The following is a 14,289-nucleotide window of genomic DNA, read 5'->3' on the forward strand; positions in this document are numbered from 1 at the left end:
ACATTAATAAGAAATAAAAAGTCACAAAAATTTTTCTGACGATGCACCAACAAGCTGTAAAGACGCTATCTTGACTGCATGATTGGATAGTGACTGACCATAATAAAAACAATCAATACCCATGCGGACATAACGAGAACATGTCAGAAACACAAAATGACCCATCTGCGGAAATCAAAACTAGTGTCTACAGAGTAAATAGAAATGCTTTTCATTGTACCACAGTCTAGAAAACAAGTAATATTTTGAACTGGTACAGGATTTTTTTTTTTATTTTATAGGACATTTAATAAGTGCACTTTAAAGGTTTTATTTTTATAAAGTTTGTCTGTAGGTATGAAAGGCAGAGCAAATCACTGTGTCTCAGTTGATATTACAAATACCATATTGGTTTTATTTTACGGCTTGTATTATGTACATACATGAAGGTGGTGGTGGTGTGGGGTTGTCTGGCATGCATAGACTTCACTTTATGTTATGTTATAGTGTGAAAAAAATATTATTTATGTAGCTTTTTCCTTCAATGTTGAAATAATTTACAAACATGTAACTCTATTGATGTAAATTAATTTTGTGGAGCAGTGCCTTACCAGTGCTTTGCTTCCTGCCAAACACTGTGCAAGGTAAGGAAACTTTCACAATGCTGTGCATAGCCAGCCCACTGTGCAGATACTTGCGTTTTTGGGTTCTTCCCCAGTATGATGTTAGACCAGTGATGCAACAGATCTGCTTTTTTCTCACAATATGTAAGAAAATGTCTATATAATTTCACTCAGCTTTTTCAAAGCTCTAAAATAAAAGAATACTTTTCACTATCAAAAGATGGGAAATTGCAACTGTTACATTTTAACAGCTATGAGCACCACTTAAATGGGTTTCAATAAGTGTCCAACAAACTGAATTATATTGCCCCAGTGCTCAGGTGATACAGCTGAACAGACCACATGATGCAAGGAAAGGGCATGCACAAAACTGGCCTTTCAGAAAGAAACCCAGCAATCAGAACTAGACCATAGAAACTCAAACAGTACAACTCCAAGAGTTACAAGCTTCAGTAAAAAAAGAAGCAGTACAAACATTTGCCAAGAATTGAGTAATGAGGAGCTGAATCCTAATGTGATGTGGAAGACCTTCAGTGACAAGACTCTGAAGGTTGCTCAGGGTTGTGCTGTGTTGGTGTTACCAGTGTCCCCAGAAGGAGGTGTTTCATCTCACAGGGTACTATGGATATCAGCTAAAGAAGTCACAGTGCACACTTGATGGCAACTCTGGTCTGTACCGGGAGAGTCGCAGTCAGGGCTGCTGATAGAACGGTCCTTATGGATGACACTGCAGTAGAGACCTACTGGGCTGGCTACTTTGAGCAACTGTTTAAAGCTGCTCCTCTGTGGTGAACTTCTTCAGGCTGGTGGTAAGGCTGTCCTCCTTGCAAGCAATCTTTGTCATCCCCGCTGATTGGAAAATGGGGCTTATCACCCTTGCCTTTCCAGATAGGGATGACCACCTTGATTTTGGCAACTAGAGAGGGATAACATCGCTCCGGGAAAGGTCCTTGCTAGGGTTATCCTCAATAGGATCTGTGATCACTTGCTCACCTACCATTGACTGGAACAGTCTGGTTTTATGCCTAAGAAGTCTATCATCGACTGCATCCTGGCACTGAGGGCTCTCATGGAGTGCAAACATGAATATCAGCAGAGCTTCTTTATAGCTTTGTGTCAATTATCATAAAGTGTTTGACTCAGTTGATCCAGCTGCCCTGTGGGACATCCTGAGACTTTTTGGGATTCCTTCAAGGTTGCTGGATATTATGGCCGGCCTATACACTGGCACTGTGAGTGCTGTGCAGAGTGGAGGCAGAACCTCTGTGTTTTTCCCAGTTGATTCTGGGGTTCATCAGGAGTGTGTTCTTGCTCCTACTCTGTTCAATGCTTGCATGGACAGGGTGTTGGGGTAAGGTCTTGTATTGTGAGGGAGTGTCAGTAACGGCAATACGGCCATGTGGCGTGATTCCAGGAGGTTGATCTGGCTCGCAGGATCCCCATTATTGAGGACCCGAGTGACTGGTTCAAGCCAAAGGGACACCCACATTACACCTGGCTGCGGCGGACAGATGGTCATTTCCGAAGGATGGGACTGGACGGCGTGTCTGCCAGGGTTGGGGGGTTCGACAACCAGGATCCAGAGCTGTTTTATCACGTGGCAAGAGTAGTGCTGGGTGGTATGACCAAAATTCTATATCACGGTATTTTTCAAAATTATACAAGTTTCCCGGCATTCAACGGTATTTGTTTCCCATGCATAAGTGGATGTTAACCACATTTTCCACTGCAATTACTGTAGTAGACTGGCTAAGAATAACCTATTCCACTGTCATGAGAATTGCAAAAAAAAAATTTATGTGCACACAAGTATTAATACAGGCTTGCATGGCCCCAATGAAGTGAAAGTTTTCAAGGGGGTGGCACTAATGAAGATAAGGAATCACATTGCATGACAGATGCAGTCAAAACATAGAACCTTTTTATTGAACAAATTTTGCAAAAACTTAAACTATAATTTTATATGTTTCTCATGGTCTGAGAGTCCTTCAGGTGCCTTATGGCAAACTCCAGGTGGGCTGCCATGTGCCTTTTACTAAGGAGTGGCTTCCATCTGGCCACTCTACCATACAGGCCTGACTGGTGGATTGCTGCAGAAACGGTTGTCCTTCTGGAAGGTTCTCCTCTCTCCACAGAGGACCTCTGGAGCTCTGACAGAGTGACCATTGGGTTCTTGGTCACCTCCCTGACTAAGGCCCTTCTCCCCCGATCGCTCAGTTTAGATGGCTGGCCAGCTCTAGGAAGAGTCCTGGTGGTTTCGAACTTCTTTCACTTACTGATGATGGAGGCCACTGTGCTCATTGGAACCTTCAAGGCAGCAGAAATTTTTCTGTAACCTTACCCAGATTTGTGCCTCGAGACAATCCTGTCTCGGAGGTCTACAGACAATTCCTTTGACTTCACGCTTGGTTTATGCTCTGACATGAACTGTCAACTGCGGGACCTTCTATAGACAGATGTATGCCTTTCTAAATCATGTCCAATTAATTAAATTTACCACCGGTGGACTCCAATAAAGCTACAGAAACATCAAGGATGATCAGGGGAAACAGGATGCACCTGAGCTCAAATTTTGAGCTTCATGGCAAAGGCTGTGAATACTTATGTACATGTGATTTCTCAATTTTTTTATTTGTAATAAATTTGCAAAAACCTCATGTAAACGTTTTTCACGTTGTCATTATGGGGTGTTGTGTGTAGAATTCTGAGGAAAAAATTAATTTAATCCATTTTGGAATAAGGCTGCAACATAACAAAACGTGGAAAAAGTGATGTACTGTGAATACTTTCCGGATGCACCGTACATGTTTAATTATGCCATCCATTTAGGGTTGCGCTCATCCCAGCAAGCATTGTGTGCACGGCAGGAGCAAATCCTGAACGATTCGCCAGCGCATCACAGGGTGAATACGAGCAAAACATACACTAGCAGGGTCAATATAGCATAACAAAACTCCACATCCTGCAGGACTTTGAAAGGAAACTGAAGCACGCAGAGTAAACCCACCAGAAAAACATGCAAATTCAAGGCAGGGTACACCCGGGACACCCTTGCTGGAGATGGACTTGTAGCCATGAGATTGTTGATATTTTTCTACAATTTTTGTTCTCAAGTCCTCAGACAATTCTCTGCTCTTCTTTCTGTTCTCCATGCTTACTTAGTGTGGCACACTCAGACACACAACAGAAAGGTTAAGTCAACTTTTTTCTCCATTTTAACTGGCTTCAGGTGTGATTGCTATATTGCCAGCACCTGTTTCTTGCCACAGGTGAGTTCAAACAAGCATCATATGCTTGAAATAAAACAATTTACCCACAATTTTGAAAAGTTGCCAAAAAATTTTGTCCGGCCCATTTTTGGAGTTCTGTGTGACATGATGCCAGAGTTGGCTTTTTTTCTCTATTTAATTGTGTGGTTCCAATGCACATAATGGAAATAAAGATGTGTATACCAAAACATTTGTAATTGCAACAATTTTTTGGGAGAAATGGTGCATTTTCTGGGAAAATTCCAGGGTTGCTGATAATTTCAGCCATGATTGTACATATATAAAATAATATATATATATATAAAATAATATATATATATATATATATATATATATATATATATATATATATATATACACACACACACACATACAATACATACATACATAGGTAGTCCCCAGGTTTCGGCCATCTGACATACGACTTATGAACGAGGCCGCAGCTGCGACACATGTGCCTCAGTAACTGCCGCTCCGTCATCTTTGGCCTGGGGATGCTGCAAGTGGTGGCTGAAGGGGGGCGATTTCACTGGTCGCGCAGCGAAGTGTCCCTCGGGCAGCTCCTGGCGGCAAGCGGTGACCTATGGTCCACAGTCACCGGCGCCACAGCTATCGCTCGGTTCGCTGCCTGCCCATTACACCGCTGCAGCTACTGCTCCTGACTGGACACAGGCTGGATGGAGAAGAGGGGGGCATTTCACTGTCCGCCTAGTACACACGGCTGGTAATGCTGAAACGGAGGTCATTGAGGGTGAACGGGGTGGCGGAGGTAGCATTGTAGTGCTGCCTGTTGAATTGGGGTTGGGCAATTCACTACCCGCATTTGACCACACCGTGTTCGTTCTTGGTGGGCAGACGCTGCAGGCACTGTAGTGGAGGTGACTGTGATGAACCAACCCAACACCCCCCCCCCACCGCCACATCCAGTCATTTTCAATAGCAAACCTGCTTGTACTGTTACGTACATAGCAGGAAGTTGTCTCTTGTCAATAAATCAGACGTGTTGACGGGTGCCTTCCTGCTGTGATAGTGTGTACTGTATAGTGCTGTGCAGAAGAGCTCATCTTAACCTTTTGTCTTCACCCTTCAAGAATGTCTGTGAAACACAAATCTGATGCAAGTGCTGGTGATACATTAAAGAAGAGAAAAATCATCACCATTGAAAATAAAGTAGAAATAATAAAAAGGTCAGAGAGAGGTGAAACTCCATCATTCATTGGCAGAGCACTTGGTTACAGTCAGTCAACAATAGTAATTATTAAAATAAATGTACCTGTTCCGACTTACAAATTCAACTTAAGTACAAACCTACAGTCCCTATCTCATACATAATCCGTAGACTGCCTGTATATAAATATATAAAATAGGTAAACAATCAACGTCCTCACAGTTGCAAGAAGCAGATCATAGATATATTATACAGTATCTGCCAAATGATACATAGAATTCACGTGTTTCGCCCTTATTGGGATTGAACTTTATACATCAGTACATAAGGCAAAGCCTCTAACATTGCACCACAGCGGCTGGATCACTTATTTGACTGGCCGAAGATTGGAGTATTACTTTCATTTTTAGGTCTGAGTCACAATCTGATTATGTAGGTGGTTACCCAGTGATAGCAATGTTACTTAATCCAAAGAAAATGGCACATGGTGCAAATCACATTTAATATGAACACCATATATGATTGTACAGATTTCAACCTTGTCAGACAGTTTGAAATAGCCTAGCACCGTAAGTTAGTTAATGGGCAAAATCAGAATGACCATCTCTTGGTGTTGAAAGTGTTAAACAATGTTTGGTATGCTACTCCTATAGACCAACCAGATTCTGAAAGAAACTGGCTGCCTCAAGTAATATAAAATATAAATACCTCTCCACCCCTTACTAGGCAAGTATGATTTACCATCAGTACAATATTTCATAATACACAACCAAATAAAGCCATTAACATAATGACTTTATATAATTAAATATGCAGATTCTGAAACAAAACATTATATATTCTACATTGAGTTTATTTGTAATAAAAATACAGTTTATTAAAGTGCAGTTTATTTGTATTATTTGTATTATTGTCTAATTCAAAATTTTGCGTCTGCTTGACTAAGCCTTCAGACAAAACTTGTTCCAGCCCAAGACCAATTTTGTTACTTAGATATTTGGAGAATTAGCCATTCACCCACTGTTAAGCACATGCATAGGTTCATGCATAGGTGTTTTAAGGTAGTCTGTAAAACATGTATCACAACAAGAAGAATACAAGACAGATATGGCTATTGTCAATATTTTTAATCTTTGAATGGTCTAGCTGGGTATTAAAAAAAAACAACAATTTTCCAGTGATTCTTAAAAAATGCTCAAGATTTAAAAGGCATTCAGACATAACCATAAATTTAAAGTGATAGTCCCATACACTTATGGGAACTGCTAATTTCTAATGCCTAAACAATTACTCTGATAATTATGTGATAACTGCCATTTTGCCTCAAACATAGTGTTTGTCATATTCCTTCACCCTTTAATTATTTTCCCTTATTTCTGTTCTGTTCTTATAAAGATAGTTTTGATTCTATTAGCTGTATTAGGTAAAGCCTCCTACAAACCTACCCCCGTTTCGCAATACAGCTGAATACAATTTTTTAAAATTTATTTATCATCAAAACCCTAATCACAAGCAAGTACAGTAATTACCAAGTCACAATTCTTTTTTTATTTTCTTTCTTTTTAGGCATCATGGTGTGTGTTCAGACTATAGTGAGGGTGTGTGTGTGTTTGTATGTTTATGTACGCTGCTGAAAAAATGAAGAGAACAATTAAATCACATTGCATCTCGATGAATGAAATATTCAAGTGGATAATTTTAACTGAGTAATATTGTGTAATTCGTTGAGAACAAAATAATGTAACAACAGTCAGTGGAACCAAAATCACCAACACAGTGAGGGCTGAAAATCACCATCAAAAACTGAAATCACAGTTTGATCCAACTTGTGTGAATTTCACCACAGCAATTATAATGTGATTTAGTAGAGTGTATTGCTCCCACGTGCCTGTATGCACTCCTGATAACATCTGGGCATGCTCCTAATGAGATGGCAGGTAGTGTCCTATGGGATCTCTTCACAGACCTGGATCAAGGCATCAGCGAACTCCTCGACAGTCTCTGCCGCTACTTAGTGGTGTCAGATGCACCAATACATAACGTCCCATAGGTTTTCAATTGGATTCAGGTCTGGAGAACATGCAGGCCAGTCAATGGCATCAATGCCTCAGTCATCCAGGAACTGCCTATACATTCTGGCCACATTAGGTTGAGCAATGTCCTACATCAGCATAAGGTCTGACAGTGGTTCTGAGAGTTTCATTCTAGTACCTAACAGAAGTCAATGTACCATTGCCTATCAAGTAGAGGTCTGTGTGATCCATCAAGTATATGCCTCCCCATACCATGAATGACCCACAGCCAAACCAGTCATGCTGGATGTTGTTGCAGGCTGCATAACATTCACCATGCAGTCTCCAGACTCTAACGTCTTTCACACATGCTCAGTGTGAACCTGCTGTTATCTGTAAAGATAAAGGGAAGCCAATGGCAGAGCTGCCAATTGTGGTATTCTCTGGCGAATGCCAATCAAGTTGCACTGTAATGGGCTGTGAGCACAGGTCCCACTAGAGGACGTCAGGCCCTCGTGCCATACTTATGGAGTCTGTTTTTGAAAGTTTTGTCAGAAACATGCACACCAGTAGACAGCCGGAGGTAATTTTGTAGGGCTCTGGCAATACTCTTCCTGTTCCTCCTCATACAAAGGAGCAGATACCAGTATTGCTGCTGGGTTGATGCCCTTCTACGGCACAGTCAAGCTTTCCTCATTTATGGGCCTGTCTCCTGGTATCTCCTCCATGCCTTTGAAACTGTGCTGGGAGACACAGCAAACCGTCTTTCAATGGCACATATGGCTGTGCCATCCTGGAGGACCTGGACTATATGTGCATGCTAAAACAGCTGCGGCTACCACCTAATGTTACCAGTAATGACAAGGACACTAGCAAAATGCAAAACTAGTGAAGAATCAGTCAGGAGGGATAAGGAGAGAGCAATTGTCTGTGGCCATCTCCTGCAAAACCATTTCCTTTTTGGGGGTTGTCTTGCTGTTGCCTCTCCAGTGCACTCATTGTCACTTTCATTTGCTCTAAAGCAGGTAAAGATGACTCACAATCGCTTAAGCCTTCCTAACTGGACAGAATGATTTTCCATAAAGCTTAACTGACTTTGTGTTAGTGATGATTAAGTTCCCTTAATTTTTCAATAAATATTTGATTTACAAAAGATGGTGTTTTTACAGTGCACTCAGCAATTAGGATTTTAAGTTAAAAGAACTTTGGAAAGTACAGAATGGGTGTTTATGCTGATGGACCACTTTCATTTTCTCAACTTCACCACCATTCTCCACAATAACATCAAGTGGAGATATGAAGTGAGATATGACTCTCTGCCAAACTACCGGGCAATTGTTTAATGTGTTACTTTCTAATACTTGTGGACAACTTGTCCTTAACAATTGTGTCCCCATGTTCTTGTTGAAGAATATATTTTAATGTAACACTGTACTAATTCCCTTCCTAATTTTAAATACTTAATCATGTCACCTTTTAATCTCATTATTTAAACTGAAAAAAATCAGCTTCTTCAATCCTTCTCCCATAGCTCAAACCTTGTAGTCTCTCTTCTCTGGTCCTTCTCTAGCTTTGCTATATCTTTTTTGAAAAATGTTTTCGTACACAAGTAGACAAGATGTTTCTGTACACTTCTGCTGCTATAACCATTATTAGCAGCTTCAATAAAACTGAGTGAATCTCTTACAGAAGGTAATCATGTAGGAGGTGATATGGCCAAAAATGTACAATACACTATAATTAAAATGATCACAGTTATGGTATATATGCACATACACCTTTCAGAATAAAAAGGGTTTACATACTTGTGTTGGTACAATTTCATAGGTTAACAGTGGGTAGTTTTACTGTGAGATTTCTTTTTATATGGACAATTTTAATCAACTTAAGTAATTCCAAAAATATCTTTATTCTGTAAACTAATAAAATAAGAACTGTACCAGAAATAAACATAGGAGTGTCTTACACATGCCTTTTAAGCCACAGAATCTTTAAAAATGATTGATTAGAGAGAGAGAGAGAGAGAGAGAGAGAGAGAGAGAGATAGAGAGAGAGATAGACAGGCAGACTTTATTAATCCCAGGGGGAAATTCACATACTCCAGCAGCAGCATACTGATAAAAAACAATATTAAATTAAAGTGTGATAAAAATGCAGGTATAACAGACAATAACTTTGTATAATGTTAACAATTACCCCCACTATATGGTAAAAAATTAAACCAGACTAATAATAAATAAATATTCAAACTGCTACTCTTATCAATTTCTTTGGTTCCCCACTAAACAAAAATGAAGAAGGCTAGCTGGACTCTTATATAGCTTTACTGCGTTGCTTTGGTTAGTTACCAACAATGTACCTAGCTGGATAAAATTCTGGTTGGATTTCAAACAAGACTCATGTCGTAGACTATTTTTATTTAATCTACTGCAGTGCACATACATGCACTCTGAATTTACAAAGTACTGTTTTGGCCAACAGAATGCATTTTTTCAATGAAAGAAAGGTAAAGTTACATAACAGACATTCAAGCTCACTTGTTTTGTGATGTGATGCGCACATATTTGGGGCATCTTTTTACAATTTTTGTGTAGTAACAAACATATACAAGTAACTGAAACAAATTAAACAAATGAGAAACTATACCCTTGAAATAATGACAAAATTACCATTTTATCAGGCTTAATTAAGGTCATGTGTAAAAACTGATCACTATATTTACTATAACACCTGCTTGAAGACAGTTGCCAGAACAGCATTCCAGATAATAGCAAGCAGTGTCAGATGATGCATCAACACAGGTGGATTCACATGAGGATGGGGTTTATCACTATAGCAAAAATGTGCAAGATGCTTGTAGCTATACAAACACTGTAACGACCCAAGCATGAAGTAAACCACTTTAAAAACATACATTATAATAAATATTTTTCTTTTACAACATATGCTACAAATGGAGCAAGTGTCCTATAGGCATAAATATCTGCCAAAGGGACAATAAACAGATATTTAATAAAGCAAAACTTTCAGCAGGAACTGGGTAACTGCCCACTTGTTTGCCTTTTTCTCTTATTACAGAGACAAATCACATTTCCCCACGCACTTTCTTGCTTAACAGTACATCTGTTCATATTTTTCTAGCAATATAATTTTGACAGCACAAATGCTCAAGTTACAGTCTCACGGGTACCTAATAAAACAACACACAATTTGTTTGTGGTTAAGAGACAGTCTTGATTTATGCCATGTACCAGTTAGTATAGATGCCACTGCTATAGTGAAATTAAAAATTACCAATAAAAAATGAAAGCTAGGCAGCATTAAAATAAAGTTCACACAATAATATAAACCTAAAAATAAATATACTGAAATTGGAGCTACTAAAAACGGCCTATAAAAAATGCAAGTTATCACAATTAATACGAGTAAGCAATACATAGTTTATTTTACTTTCAAAAGTTTTAATACTTAGTGTTCCAAAACACAGTACATATACACTTGACAAGATAAAAGATAAAAGATGTATATAGTTAGGACACCAACTCAGAGTTTGTGCTAACTGAAAACTTCAAACTAAGCTACTTCAAATTTTCAAAGTGACACAAGTCAGTACAGTATAATTAAAATATAGCTGCATCCCCACCATTTCTTTCTCTAGTACTTTATTGGCTACTTGGAAACAGGGCTAAACAAAAACCTTCATATAACTGCTCTGAAGACTCATGTATCATCAGTGAATACAGAATCTCTAATGTGCCACCCTGTAAGACATCTGTTCGTGTCGTAATTTGAGATAAGTCTCTTCTCCTGTGAATCACCTCTGATTCTTAAAACTGTTCTGAACTATCTAATTACCTGGCAGTAAGCACAAGTTTTAGAGGTACTACCTCATGGCCTGAATATAAAATATGAAGGAATTCGCTTGGCACCTACCTTATTTGACTTCTTTGTTTTCGGCTTTCCTGCTCGGATGACTTTAGCAGAACTTTGCTGTTCTGTACAAAGAAAAAAGAAAGAAAGAAGGATACAATTTTATTTTTTATATAGAATGACTCTTTTCCAAGTTAATCAATCCAGCCCAAAAATAAATTATCACAACAAGGCACAGTCCCATCCAGTCCATATACAGGTACAAATCAATCCGATCAATCCTGGTTTGTGGATGAAAACCCAAGTCCTTGTAGTTAGCCCACACGATGAAGAACTTTGCAAACTCACACTAGAATTGAATCCCAACTGACAGGTCTTCCAAATGCTGTAAACTTTAACACTTTCAACTTGGGTCTTTGTGTTGACCAAAATTATATTGCATACAGCACACACACAGAGTGGCATACACTAAAATTGCAAAACAATTCTAATTTCATTTTATAAAAATAGTTTCTAAGGGTATTTAGCTTATGCTGCATAAAACAGAAGCGGGCAAAGGTGAGATGAAAAGTATTTTTTAAACTGTGACACATTTGTATTTTAACAGTTGAGATTTTAGATGTCAAGGTTTTAAAACACAGGATTAAGTACACCCTGCAAAGAAAACAGAGCTCCTGAACTTGATGCACTTTTCATGAATGAGACCATTCTGGTGTGTTTACCGAGGCTAGAATTAAATGAATACTGGAATTGGGTAGCGACTAATAATAACAGCTGACATTTCTGTGTATTTCCTACTCAATGCAAAAGTTAGAAACCTGAACAATGGCCTACTACCCTGAACTGACTCTGTCATCAGCTCATCCTTTAAAATTTTATCATCCCCCCAATTCTGATCTTCACAACTAGATGGAAAACACCAGCATGCCACTTCATAGCATTAAGTGCACTGGTCATTGCTAGCAGTGTGCCAATGCACACATAAACTATCATTACGAACCTTCTAACAAACGTGTCTCACTCACCTGTGACCACAATCCTTTTTTTTCCCTGTGCTACTATAAATTGTATTATTCTTTATTAGTGTGTTCTCCTACATACAGCATATGGGCAAAGAAATGCTTCTACTGATTAAAATCTAATGATTACAGCATTGACAATGGTATAGCCATTGTCATTACTTTTTCTGCTGTATGATGTCCACGCTAGGGATGATCAGGCCGAAGATTAATTAATATGGCAGTAGGCATATTTATATTCTGATAATATCCATTCTTCCTGACAGCAATAATGTTCAAAGATTTTCTCTTAAACCAACATTAGACTCTGAGCACACAGTCAATGAAGAGTTGCAAATCCCTTATACTAATAGCAAATACTGTAGGTGGACATCTGCTGACTTCATCTGCCATCATCAACCCTTTACTGTATTTCATAATTTGAATCTGCTCTAGACCCTACTCAACAGACAATAAGCAATTTCTGTTTTATTTTTTACCCATTTAACTTTTTCAAGCACCAACAGTACAATCACTTAGCTGTGAGCCAGGTATCAAGGAATTTACAGTGCCAAATAACTGATTACGCAAGTTAGAAAACAAGAAAACTTTGAAGAACAGCACTCTGGAAATGCTGTGCCACAAATGCAAAGCACTTTGAAGGATCATCTACAGCATATTGTCATGACACAGCACAAACCTAACATTTAAAAATATTCTTAAGATAAAAATAACCTACAGATTCTTGACTTTCCTTCTGCCAGAAACACTCCTATGGCATGAGCATACATCTTTTGAAAGCCTTTTTTTTGCTAATTAATTCAAGCATGGTCAATAATGCCTTTACTTATATTACAAGGTGCCAAATTTGCTAATTGTGAATGAAAGCAGTACACCAGAAAGCTGATTCAGCTTACATGTAACTTAGTACAGTATATAAAACTTAACTCCAGGCACAAGTGACCTCAAAGCAAAATTTGTGCAGCTGGAAACCACGCTGATACTCCCAGCAAGCTGGCCTTGAAATATAACAAACAATCTAAAAATAGCAAAGGTGTGTTTAAATATTAAGAAACTATAAAAAAAAACCAAAGAACACCAGCCCAAGTAGGAGAAGGTGTATAAAATGATAGAGTAGGTGTACAAAACTAGAAAAGTGAGTACGTACAAACACTTAATGCTACAACATGCTTATCCCCACAGAAAAGCAACAATTATTGAAACAGTATTTTTTTTTTTTGGTATTTTGAAAATCTTCGATGAAAATACAAGTAAACAGAAGATGCACAGTTCAGACCCAATGGTCAATGGGACAATTCATTACAGAATTATTTCTTAAAACCTCAATGAACCTCCCCAGAGACCTTATCGAAGCCAATGTAAGAAATAAGGGGTGAGGTCCGAGTGCTTCAGTAATGTCATCTAAGCTGGACAGGAATCAACTAAGCAGCCAGATGAACCAGTGGGGGAAGAGCGGCTTTTTAAGCACAGTGATGCGAGCCATAGAAAGGAAGTAAATCCCAAGACATATTAATCATCAATGATGTCGAAAATTAGAAATACAATGGGGAAATTAATTATTTGATCCAGTGCTGAATTTGTAAGTTTGCTCACTTACAAAGAAATTATCAGTCTCTATTTTTTTTTGGAAGTTTCATTTTAATGGAGAGAGAGAGAACATCAACCAAAAATCCAGAAAAAACAAATTACATAAAAGTTATACCAGAAAAAACAAATTACATAAAAGTTAAATTGATTTGCACGTCATTGAGTGAAGTAAGTAATTGTTCCCCTACAACCCAGCCAGAATTCTGGCTCCCACAGATTGGCATGGGCACACAGATTACAATCAATTACAGATACTCCTGATCTCAACTCATTATGTGAATAAAGCACACCTGTTCACAGAATCAATTTCTTCCATTCCACCCTCTCCACCACCATGGGCAAGACCAAAGAGCTGTCAAAGGAGGTCAGGGACAAGACTGTAGACTTGCACAAGGCTTTGGCGGTATGTTTTGGGTCATTGTCATGTTGGAAGACCTATCCTCAGTGTTCTGGCAGAGGGAAGGAGGTTCTCATCCAATATTTTATGGTGCATGGCCCCATCCTTATATATTATTTTTCTTTGTGTTCACACAGACGTTTTGAATGGCAATATCAAAGTATAGTTAGGCTTGCTTTTTTAATTTTAAGTGGGAAACCAGAGGAATTCAGAAGAAAATTCATTGTTTACTGTATAGTATTTGCAGTACACATTTCTTGTTCAGTTGTTCTTATGTTATCATTTTGTTCAGTACAGATATTCTGGAATTACTTCAGTTGATTAAAATGGTCCTTATGAAAAGGAAAATTACAGCAGAACTATAA

General features: G+C 38.5%; 1 protein-coding gene across 4 annotated transcripts in view; it reads right to left on the reverse strand.

Moving 5' to 3' along the window:
* larp1b (La ribonucleoprotein 1B) overlaps positions 1 to 14,289 on the reverse strand; it is a 106,042-nt gene that overhangs the window by 70,599 nt on the left and 21,154 nt on the right. For all 4 annotated transcript variants that reach the window (XM_039751705.1, XM_039751703.1, XM_039751706.1 and 1 more), the window contains exon 2: positions 10,985 to 11,046. In XM_039751705.1, the coding sequence (XP_039607639.1) occupies positions 10,985 to 11,046 (62 nt within the window). The remainder of the gene's footprint in view (positions 1 to 10,984; positions 11,047 to 14,289) is intronic.

The sequence above is a fragment of the Polypterus senegalus genome, chromosome 4, assembly GCF_016835505.1.
Source record: "Polypterus senegalus isolate Bchr_013 chromosome 4, ASM1683550v1, whole genome shotgun sequence".
NCBI lineage: Eukaryota > Metazoa > Chordata > Cladistia > Polypteriformes > Polypteridae > Polypterus > Polypterus senegalus.